This window comes from Neoarius graeffei, chromosome 1 (genome assembly GCF_027579695.1).
Source record: "Neoarius graeffei isolate fNeoGra1 chromosome 1, fNeoGra1.pri, whole genome shotgun sequence".
NCBI lineage: Eukaryota > Metazoa > Chordata > Actinopteri > Siluriformes > Ariidae > Neoarius > Neoarius graeffei.
Window position 1 is genome coordinate 5617470 of NC_083569.1, and position 12364 is coordinate 5629833.

A 12364-nucleotide genomic window follows, 5' to 3' on the forward strand; every position below is an offset into this window, starting at 1 on the left:
GAAGAAGACGGAAGAAGAAGAAGACGGAAGAATAATAATAGTGAACTCTTACAAGAACAATAGGGCCTTCGCCCATAGGGCTCGGGCCCTAATAATAGTGAACTCTTACAAGAACAATAGGGCCTTCGCCCATAGGGCTCGGGCCCTAATTACTGTCTGCCAGCCTGCAGGGGCCTCTAAACAAGCCCTAATAATCAAATTCAAGATTTCAGTGTCCTGTGCCGGTTTGAACAGGGAGGGACAACAAACACTCAGTGTATAAGTGTATGTAATATTGCATGCATAAATAATATTATATAAATAAATATATTATTGTTGTTCGTGGCCATGAAAGGATTTGGAGAAGTCGCTATTCGTCCTCTTTCACATCCAGTACATGAGACTTCACAATTGGCAAATTCCATTACGATTGAGAGCACAGAGAGACGAGGCTCCACCCAACCTGAGAGCATGGCCAATTTTGCTCTCTTGATCACCATGGATGGCTGTGGCATCTTTGTAAAACTTAACTCTGGTTCCAGTCTTTTCTGTCAACAACTACAACACTGCAGCACCATTTCTGTCGTGTTCAGTGTTTCATGAGGCTTCATGAAACCTCTGAAACCTGTAAGGTGTAATCTGAGGAGCGCCAGAGAGCCACTGCTGAGCCATTGAGCAGGACCGTTAATTATCAACCGCACAGCTTGGGGACTTGACTTGGATTCATAAAAGCACCTGCCCGTGGACACGGTTCCTACGAGGGCCGTTCAGCATTCACTTGGGCCATGGTGACCCTGAAGCAGGGCTGAAACAGTTGCTCGGGCTCGGCCTTCTGCTCAACACAGTCAAGTTTGCTACATGGGAAATGTTTGCGGAAAACGTGCGGTCCGTCGGAATGGTTGGGAATAGAACTCGGCTCACAACCTGCAAACAAACATGATGCGTTACACTGCGTCCATTTCTTTTTTTTTTTTTAACTTTCTACAAGATTTCATGCATATATTTTTATCAAAGAAAATGATTTTGGAGAATTCTGGACTGGTATTCCTTTGTTATTATATTGCATTTTGTACATTTTCACGTGTGTAGTATTTTCATGTGGGTTTTGCCGTGATGTTCACTGACCCGCTTCGCCGAGAGGAAGGCCGCTGTCCAGCCGACTGGGTTTAGTGCTGATAAAGAGGATGCAGAGAGCACAAACAGTGACAAGGAAGGCCACGAGAACAACCGCAGCTACGGACAGACCTACGAGAGCACCAATACTGCGAAAGGGGAAAAGAGGAAGAGATGGATAAATGAACAGAGAATTGATGATGAAGAAGTCAGACAGCTGAACTGCCAGTAAATGTTTTAGTCACTTTCTCGATCAGGCAGGAGGACGCCATCCTACAACACAATACCATCATCAGAATATTGTCTGTAACTGATCATGATCGTAGTTGACAGGTTTACACTCACTGGAACTTGTTATTGATTCGAAGATTCCTGTTCTAGGCTGCAGGAGTGGAACACAATGTGGTGTTCTCTCTCTGTTGCGTGCTGAGATGCTTTTCTGCTCATCACAGTTGTAAACAGTTGCTACGAGTTGTTATATCCTTCCTGGCAAAAAAGCTCGAACCAATCTGGCCATTTTCCTCCGACCTCTCTAATCAACAAGGCGTTTGTTTCCACCCACAGAACTGTCGCTCACTCACTCAGTGTTTTTTGTTTTCCGCACCATTCTGTGTAAACTCTAGAGACTGTTGTGTGTGAAAACCTCAGGAGATCAGCAGTTTCTGAAATACTCAAACCAGCAGTCCATCTGCTTCAAACCAACACCCATACCACAGCGAAAGAAAGTCACACTTTGAGATCACAATTTTTCCCATTCTGATGTTTGAAGTGAACATTAACTGAAGCTCTTGATTTGTATCTGCATGATTTGATGCGTTGTGCTGCTGTCAAAGGATTGGCTGATTAGAGAACTGCAGAAAACAAAGTAGCAGGTGGATGTACAGTTGTGGTCAGAAGTTTACATACAGTAACATGAATGCCATCCTGGATATGAATATCATGGCAATATTTGCGCTTTCAGTCATTTCTTTGAACTGTTCTTTTTCTGTGGCAGAATGATTGTATAGCATACAGCTTTAATAAAAAAAAAAAACACTAGAATTTGGTGCACAAGTTTTAATTTTCTTTGGGTTTTCTGAAATCAACACAGGGTCAAAAATTTACATATGCTCACTTAGATTATTAATTCACAGGTGCTGAAACTTCCAAAATGTCTCTTATGTTGCCAGTACCGAGGCCTCTTAACTTCCTGTTAGTGATCATGATTGACTACAGCTGGTAGCTTCTCTGCGCCTTCATAAAAAGGGTTTGTTTACAGCACTCATTGGATTGACCAACACACAGTAAAATGGGAAAGTCCAAGGAGCTCAGTGCAGATCTGAGAAAGAGGATCGCAGATATACACAACTCCGGAATGTCTCTTGGAGCCGTTTCTAAACAACTGCAAATTCCAAGACCAGTTCAAACAATTGTATCCAAGTTATTATGAGGTGTAGTCACTTTGCCAAGCCACTTTGCTTCAAGAAAACCCAAACTCTCACCCTCAGCTGAAAGGAAATTGGTTTGGATGGTCAGGAACCACCATGGCACAGCCCTGCCATGAACTGGAAGCTGATGGATCACTGTCTACAGTTCAGATCACCATGGACTAAGAGGCTGCTATCCAAGAAATAACTCCCTGCTCCAAAATTGACACCTTCAAGCTTAACTAAAGTTTGAAGCTGACCACACGGACAAAGATAAAGCCTTCTGGAGGAAAGCTGTATGGTCAGATGAGACAAAGATTAAGTTGCTTGGCCCCAATGACCACCATGTACAGAGGGACACTGTACCAGCTGTTGGTGGTGGTAGGATCATCGTGCTCTGGGGCTGTTTTGCTGCCAGTGGAACTGGTTCGTTGGACAAAGGCATTTTAAGCCCAAATAATGCCATGACATTCATATCCAAGATGGCATTCATGTCACTGTATGTAAACTTCTGACCACAACTGTATATGTATGGGGCCGGTGAGTGTAGCTTGTCAAGTAATTACAACAGCATGCTAGTTCAATGTGTAGAGCACTATCCGGCCTATGTACCGTATTAGAGCTAGAGAGTTTCTTAATTTCATTGATTTCTGAACAAGTAAAAAAAATTGTCATTAGTTTGAAGTTGAGGTTTTGATGCTGGTGCGTTGCGTGTATTGAGAAACTTTGAGAGCCATGGCATTAAATTATTTTAAAGGTATGCTCTGTCCATGTTTCTAGCTAAAATATCTCATCTCATCTCATTATCTCTAGCCGCTTTATCCTTCTACAGGGTCGCAGGCAAGCTGGAGCCTATCCCAGCTGACTACGGGCGAAAGGCGGGGTACACCCTGGACAAGTCGCCAGGTCATCACAGGGCTGACACTTGGACACAGACAACCATTCACACTCACATTCACACCTACAGTCAATTTAGAGTCACCAGTTAACCTAACCTGCATGTCTTTGGACTGTGGGGGAAACCGGAGCACCTGGAGGAAACCCACACGGACATTGGGAGAACATGCAAACTCCGCACAGAAAGGCCCTCGCCGGCCACGGGGCTCGAACCCAGGACCTTCTTGCTATGAGGCGACAGCGCTAACCACTACACCACCGTGCCGCCCTAGCTAAAATATAAATATAGATATTAAAGAGACAACAGATAAGAGACTGTTTAGTGCCTAAATGCAACTTTCTCATGAAGCAGTAGAGCCTTCAGGTACTTTCGCAGTGTTGATGTGCAATGATGAGCATGCCTTTACCTGAGCCACCACATGTATCCATACTCATAGGGAAAGAAGCTGTTGGGATCATCACAGCAGTATTTAATATCGTTAAAGCCGCAGCAGAACTGTGCGCGCTCGTCGCCACCGGCTTTGGGACACGTGAACGCACTCACCAGCTCCTTCGCCACAGTGTAGTAACTTGAGCACACGGCACTCATTCTCACATCTCATTCAAACAGCACAGCACACAGTTCTCTCCCTCTCATAATTAAAAAAAATCCTTGATCCTCATCCTTCTTCAGTGTCCTTTTCATCCTCAGCATCATCTTCTGGCTGTGTTTCAAACGACTCCCTCACGAATCTTGGCTGCTGTGTAAGAAAACGCTTTATACCACAGCGTTGTGGAATTCTGGATCCTGATTGGTCAGGAGGTGAGCCATCAACCCAGAAGACACCAGTGTGGCTGCAGTTCTCACGTTTATACTTATTAATATGTTATCAACTTGTATGATGGACGCATGCTCTAATCTCAGGCTAATAATAAATCTGGGGGGGGGGGGGGGGGGGGAATAAAACAGAAGAAGGTGCAATCAGTGAAGGTGTTTTTTCCTTTTTTTTTAATAAGGACATATTTGTTGAATATTAATGGAAGGAGTCTCCAGCGTCAGCTGCTATAACAACATGGCTTGTATTAGCCAATCACAGTGGTGTAAGAGGAATAAAATGTTTCAAGATGCACTGTGACAGGAAACTAATCAACTTTCTGACGGTAGGAATAACTCCGCTTCAGCACACCATCACAGCACTTGTTGATTGTTTTGCAAAGTTGTTGATTGCTTCCAGATGTTTGCACTCCCTATACTTTGGTTAAGTGTTTCTTCTGGCTAAGAATGAGCCATGAATGAGGTTGGAGGAAGTTCTAGAGACAAGTTAGGGTTAGATGTGAGTTTTTTAATTATTAAATAACTGTTACATCATTAATAAAGGTAGACTGACTTTCAGATTTTTCAAGTTTAGGTCATTGTAACAACTCTTGGACTTATGGGGAAACAGAGGAACTGGAAACAGGCTTCAGAATAGGGGAGTTCTTTAATTGTAGCACAATTTTGAGTGATCGCTCAACACATAAACATGCAGACATGTTGGGTGACGCTGCTCTTTCTCTCGTTCCTGACTGAAAGACACACAAAGACAGGTTTGAGACAGTCAGTAATTTGACACAGGTGCACCTCATCACGTTACCCGCTGGTTCAACTTGCCTCCTCGTCGTTCACAGCCGACGCTCGACCACGCCCTCACTGCCACATACCCCCACCGCCCAACTCAGGCCAGGGAGCCGTTCGATCTGCAGCTAAGTCCCCCTCAGCGGGAGAGGTAATCTGCCACCACCATCTGTGCCTCCGGCCTGTGAACCACCTCGAATTTAAGGGCTGAAGGGCCAAATACCAACAAGTGATCCGCACGTTGGCTTCCTCCATGTGGTGGAGCCACTGGAGCGGGGCATGGTCGGAATAGAGGGTGAATGGGCATCCTAGCAGGTAGTAGTGGAGAGTGAGGACTGCCCACTTGATGGCCAGACACTCTTTCTCTATTGTCCTGTACTTTGACTCTTGCATGGAGAGCTTGCGGCTGATGTACAGCACCGAACACTCCTCCCCCTCCACCACCTGGGACAAAATGGCCCCCAGCCCTCTGTCTGATGCGTCGGATTATAAAATAAAAGGGAGAGAAAAGTCAGGAGAATGCAACAGCGGGCCCCTACACAAAACTGCCTTTACCTGAGCAAAAGCCTTTCGCACGGCTCTGTCCACTGGACCGGATCTGGTGCCCCCTTTTTAGTGAGGTCAGTCAGCAGGCTGGTGACGTCCAAAAAGTTAGGCACGAACCGCCTATAATAGCCAGCCAGCCAGCCCCAGGAACTGCCTTACCCCCTTTTTGGTCTTAGGTTGTGGGCAGGCCGGAATCGCTGCAGTCTTATCAATTTGGGAACGCACCTGCCCATGACCCAAGTGGAAGCCCAGATACCGTACTTCCACCCATCCTATTGCACACTTTTTCAGGTTTGCTGTGAGCCCAGGGTACCTCAGCGATGTCAGATGTTGTAGGTGCCGCTCCCAATCATTACTATAAATGATTATATCATTTAAGTAGGCCGCCACATCCGCATTGCGGGGATGGAAAATTCGGTCCATGAGACGCTGAAACGTCGCAGGAGCCCCAAACGACTCGAAAGGAAGGGTGACAAATTGGTGTAAGCCAAACGGAGTAGAAAAGGCCATTTTTTCGCAGGATAATGGAGTCAAGGGGATCTGCCAATATCCCTTTCTCAAATCCAGTGTTGAGTAAAAGCGAGCTGCGCCTAACTGATCAAGCAGTTCATCAACGCGGGGCATCGGATATGCGTCAAATTTAGACACCGCATTGATGTTTCTATCGTCTACACCAGGGGTGTCAAACTCATTTTGGTTCAGGGGCCACATACAGCCCATCTGATCTCAAGTGGGCCGGACCAGTAAAATAATTGCAAAATAACCTTTGTCAACTCCAAATCTTTAGCATTGTTTTTTCAGTAGGCTATGCTTTATGCTTCAGCCTACACTTGTAGCCTACATAATCACTGATCACAAGGGATCTAGATTATTACACATTTATTCACAGAGAGGCCAATGGATTTGAAATGAAATGCATTTTATTTCAAACATTTTATATTTTAAAATATAAAATGTTAAAATATACCCCTCCCCCCCAACACCACCATCATGTATATTGGACAGTAGGCTAATGGGCCAAAAGAACCTGTTATTTCACAGTTTGTGACCCTGCCAACAATCAGCCAGATCAGAGGCAAGAGTATGGGCAAAATTGATGTTTTTTTCTTTTAAAATCTGGAAATATCGTAACCGACCAGCCTCCCCTGTTTGAAAGACTACCAGCCGCCACTGCTACAATGCCTCACGTGGTGGGCTTTTCCCATTCACGTAAGGCATTGTAGCAGTGGCGGCTGGTAGTCTTTCAAACAGGGGAGGCTGGTCGGTTACGATATTTCCAGATTTTAAAAGAAAAAACATCAATTTTGCCCATACTCTTGCCTCTGATCTGGCTGATTGTTGGCAGGGTCACAAACTGTGAAATAACAGGTTCTTTTGGCCCGTTAGCCGACTGTCCAATATACATGATGGTGGTGTTGGGGGGGAGGGGTATATTTTAACATTTTATATTTTAAAATTGTGGCATGTTGTTTAAAAATTGACCTCGGCTGTGTTTTTGTTTAAAAGTGTTTTCCAAATTGTAGCTGTGTTTAATTCATATCCAGAAAAAACATATATTCCAATATAATATACTCAGCATAAACATTTTAAATAGATTCTATATTTTTGGTCTATCCATGACATATTACTAAAGTAGCCTATTTACTGTTGTTGATGTGGGTCACTTGCTGTTAGCCAATTCACTTTCTCGTACCAGGAGAGCTGAAAGGAACGAGTATTATTCCCTACCTTTTTCACCAAGTCAATTTGAGGCGTTGGTCTACCCTGCTGTTTAATTTTAATTTTTTCCTCGAAAGGAAGACTGGCAAATGGCTTCGCCAAAATTAAATCAGCAATGCTTGGCATCCGTGCGCAGCTTTCTTGCTAGCTGACTAGCCCCCTCAAGTTCAAGTTCAGTCACTCAAATAAACGACATTTCTGGAACTAAGATAGCAAACTTGAGAACACTATATTTACACTTTATTTACAATGAAAATATATACAAACTAAAAAAGCTGGTAGAAACCGTATGTAATGAATGAAATCAAAATGTAAGCTGATCTCTTACAATACACCACAGCACTTGCGAATCCGCATGGGACTGAACTGATGTTGCCAGATACTGCTGACGTTATCCAGCCCAAAATATGTTCAAAACCCGCCAAAATGCACTTAAAACCGCCCAATCTGGCAACACTGTACCGCTGCCTGTCTATAGTTGAAACGAGCTGTCAATCAAAGAAAATATCCGGCCGCTTTCACCAATCACCAGTCTCCTCGCGGAAACTGCCATGTCCCTCCCATGTGAGGCTCGGAGTCCGTGGGCGGGCGTTTTCGCAGTATTTGTCCAATAACCGTCTTGCATTTTGAGATTGAAAAGCGCAGAGCTCCCAAATGCCATTGAAGTCCACTGAGGCTGGGCTGCATCGCGCTGTCACGAGGGGGAAAAACTCACGCACGCATTAGGCGAACTGGGGAAAGTTATAAAGGAATGATTTTGCACTGTAGTTGGGTTGAGCACATATATTTCTATGATTCTGGATCTGAAATAGCAATGTTATAAGGTCGGCTATAACATAAGCCTAGCGCAATTCATCCTACACGATGTTCGTCATTTTTAGAGGAGGCTGAGCCTCCCTCGTTGTCTTAGAGCAATCGCCCGTGCATTGTAGGATACAGATTTGAAACAGGAGAGAACAGTAGTGGATGCGAATGAAACTGGACAGACCAACTACAGTAACGGAAAGCAAGAAGAAAAGACGTAATGTTGTGAAGGAAAGGAAACGCAGGCCCAAACTAATAAATATTGGCGCTCAGCGAGCCCCTCGGTGTGATCAGCTGTTCATTTAGCGACAGAATGATGGAACTGTCAGTGCACGCTCAAAGTAAAGCTATAGATGGTAGTAATGCAACACTGTGGACGCCAGCTGCTGTAAAACCCAAAAGATGAAGAAGAAGGTGGTAAACCTGCGCATGTGCACACGGACTTCCTCTGTCTGCTTGATGGAATCCCCTCAAATTAAATAACTTCCCAGCCACAGAATGGCCTGGGTTTTTGGGTTTTTTTTTTTTTTTTTAGATATTACAGAAATAAACATATACATCACAATGACCACATTTCAGAGGGAACTAAATTTCACTGATTTTATGAAATTGAAAGGCCGTCTACTTTTAAAGACACTTCACTTATTTAGTTTCACTGAATGATTCAGCTAGGCTTTAAGATGAATAACTGAATAATCTGAGATGACAATAATTAACCTAATTTTAGTGATCTTGCTAGCAAGCTTGGCTAGCGGTTTTAATTACGTAATATAACAACAATTACCTTAGTGTTTGATAAAGGAAACATTACTTGCAGAAGAGTTAGCATTACCGAGACTAGATAGACATTTCATTGACAAAATAGACAGACAGAGCATGGACATTTGGGGCCCATGTGACTAAAATCTTGTCCAAAGCCAGTGGGCTTTGGCCACATCTGGATCACATACAGTCTGTTTTGCTCTATGTTCAAAGTTGGAGAGAATCAAGTGCTGCATTATTGTCCTTTTTTATGATGATGAGGGTGGATGAGAAAGAAGAAGAAGAAGAAGAGTGACCTGCCATTATCTTCATTATCCTAAGGGTTCTTCTTTTCTTCATTTTGGTGTCTCAGATGTTCAAGAAGGTCTCCACACCCGGAGCAGACTGAAATATTTCATGCTGATGAAAAGCATGCTCCCACCACCATGCTTCACTGCGAGATTGGTGTCCTCTGGCCTTTGAAATGTTACTCGAATTAAACTCAAAGACTGCATACGTACACAAAGACCATCTGATTTGATGCTCATTCTTTAGACAGGTTTTCTCAACCAATTGAAATCAGTCGTGATTTTTCTCAAACTACGAAACCAGAACTACCACCACCATCCGATAGATTTACAGCTAGCTGCTGTTACACTGTCTAATGCTTTCCATGACAAAATGTAACTGGGCATCTGGACAATTTTTAAATTGTGGTTATGGATTCAGCCAGCGTAGCCATTCTGGAGCAAGCCAACATGTCGTTCATTAACTCCGGGGTTGGGTAAAGACTTTATCATCTTAACTGCACTGGAGCTGTCCATATGTTTAAGGTCTTTAAAATAATTAACTAACCCTGAAGATCATTTCATTCCTGGAACATTGGCAGATCTTCACAGAAAGCCATGCTAAGGAGCTTGGATAATGACGTCCATTTATTAAGAGGACTTGCATGATCTGTTGCTATGTGATGTTATTGCTTAAGCTTTATAAAAGCTTAAAAAAAAAAGCATGTTCCAGACATACACATGAGACAACTGTACACTCAAAGAGAAATTGTTTGAAACAACCTTGGAGTATTATTCCTCCCGAGAGTAAAGACCGCAGTTCACTGTTCAGTGATGTGTTACAATGTGTTTGAAATGAGTTTTACTGGCAGAAAAAAAATGCTGCATTTGGAAAACAACCTTAAGAGCGTCCAAATTAAAAGCACCACCATTTTCCGTACCGTATATGGCATTCGGAAATTGAATGTAGATTGCTTCAAGAAAGCAAACTGCATCCTTATCCAGTACTCTTTTCATGAGACAAAAGTTACTGGACCGTAAATTTTAGTTCTCATCCTTGAATTATTTATCTTGCTTAAGGAAGCCATGGCCTAATGGTTAAAGAAGCAGCTTTGGGACCAAAAGGTTACTGGTTCAATTCCCTGGCCTGGCAGGAATGGCTAAAGTGCCCTTGAGTAAGGCACCTACATGCCTTACGTAAATGCCTGTAATTATACATCAGGGCCAACCTCAGCTAACTTCGGAGGTCACCAATCTATCTTAGGGTGAACACAGAGACGAACCACCATCATACTCATAAGGTGCTAAAGAAGGCAACTGGACTTGCTTGAAATCCTTGAAGATGTTTCACCTCTCATCCAAAAGGCTTCTTCAGTTCTGTCGGACTAGTGGGGAGTTGTAGGTATTTATCCTCTAGTGGACCAAAAGCAACCCCAAGGAGAGTCATTGGGGGTCATTATGGCCTTACATCACAGGGCTCAGAACATTCCTACAACAGTAGAGGAAAAAGAGGAGTAAAAACACATCAAGGAAGCACTTCAGAAGTGCGGGTATCCCAACTGGGCTTTCGTCAAGACCAGAAAAAGAAACATAACGGACAGGGAAGAAAACAGCAACAAACGCAAGAACATAGTCCAGAAAGGTAGGGAATGACAATCTGAGAAACTCAGGAGGATCTTCTACAAACACATCCCTGTACACTTCAGACCCAGTAACACTCCGAGTCAAAAATCGGTCCACCCTAAGGACAGAATACCCAGACACAAACAGGACAACATAGTGTATGCGATCCAACGTAGTGAAGAATGCACAGACGTGTGTACTGGGGAAACGAAACAACCACTTCACAAGCGCATGGCTCAACACAGGAGAGCCGGTTCCTCAGGCCAGGACTCTGCAGTCTATCTTCATCTCAATAACAAAGGACACTTGTTTCAGGACTGCAACGTATGCATTTTAGCCAGAGAAGACCGGTGGTTTGAAAGAGGAGTAAAAGAAGCCATATTCGTCAACCTGGAACAACCATCACTGAACAGAGGAGGTGGTCTGAGACACCACTTATCAGCCACCTTGGCACACTTCCCAGAAAACTGAATACACATCCACACCAAGACTTAGCTGACTTCAATGACTCACATGATGGCAGAGAGAGCCAACGACCCACATGGCTGTTAACACCATTCACACCTGGCCTCCAGTGACCCTAACACCTACAGGATGACTGAGAGGGTCAACGACCCATGTAACCTTAACAACTCTCCTTAGGGTTGCTTTTGGACCACTGGAGGATAAACGCCTGGAACTCCCCACTAGTCAGACAGAACTGAAGAAGCCTTTCGGTTGAGAGGTGAAATATCTTCAAGGATTTCAAACAAGTCCAGTTGCCTTTTTTAGCACCTATGGTTTACGATGACCTGGATGACTGAGAACCTTAGCCTAGTAAACTAGACCCACCCACCTAGCGGCCAAAAATATTTTTGCCTACGAGTGGGTCTAGCCTCGGACCATATCAACACACCCCGGGCATCAAATCGTGCCCGCCAATCACAACGCAAGGTTTTTGTTTGGATTCTTTGGGCGGGCTTTTGCAGGAGTGACGACAAAGCTGCACGACGCTGGAGAAAGCACAACAGGAAAGATGGCTACGGCTATTGAACAGCGCTCGTTTGACTCCGCTTTGGAATCAGTTTTAGAAGAATTAGACTTGGAGTTTTCGTTGAAACATGAGCAGGAAGAGGCTCTCCGCTCATTCCTTTTCAAGAAGGACGTTTTCGCTGTTTTGCCGACTGGCTATGGCAAAAGTCTGATCTACCAGCTGGCTCAGCTGGTAGCCAAAAGGATGGGGCTAAGTGAAAACCCTTGTGGTGCTTTCTGTCGCTCTGTCTACGTCACAGTCACTGTTGTGCTGATTGGTCAGAGCGTTGGCCTGTACGCACAGACAGTTTGAAAGACAATGGGTTGTTCCTACCCACACCCTTCGGAAATGTCTACGACAGAGACCAGACTAAGCCCATGTTTACATTAGACCGTATCAGCGGATCATCAGATTAACGTTTTTAAAACGATTAGTGTGCACACAGCAACACCAATACACGATTTGCGTGCACACAGCAACACCAATACACGGATACGCTCGGCTCCGCAGGCATCCTGCGCTCCAAATCACTCCGCCCTGAACAGCGAGTGCCCTCTGGAGGGTGCGCACTCCGGCCCTGTGCAGCTCACAGAGCGCGCGAGTGTAGTGCACAAGCTGTGATTTGGGACTGAGCCGCTGTGTG

The 12364-nt window shown here is 44.3% G+C and overlaps 2 protein-coding genes across 2 annotated transcripts in view; both read right to left on the minus strand.

The window, feature by feature from the left end:
- The window catches only part of LOC132891247 (protein shisa-like-2A), a 49400-nt gene extending 45416 nt beyond the window's left edge, over positions 1-3984 (minus strand). The window contains exons 1-3 of the mRNA XM_060928730.1: positions 3803-3984; positions 1105-1241; positions 715-903 (exon numbers count right to left, since the gene is read on the minus strand). Coding sequence (XP_060784713.1) covers positions 734-903; positions 1105-1241; positions 3803-3984 — 489 coding nt within the window. The 3' untranslated portion in view covers positions 715-733. The remainder of the gene's footprint in view (positions 1-714; positions 904-1104; positions 1242-3802) is intronic.
- Positions 1-12364, minus strand: part of scp2a (sterol carrier protein 2a) — a 128643-nt gene that overhangs the window by 45487 nt on the left and 70792 nt on the right. The window lies entirely within an intron of this gene.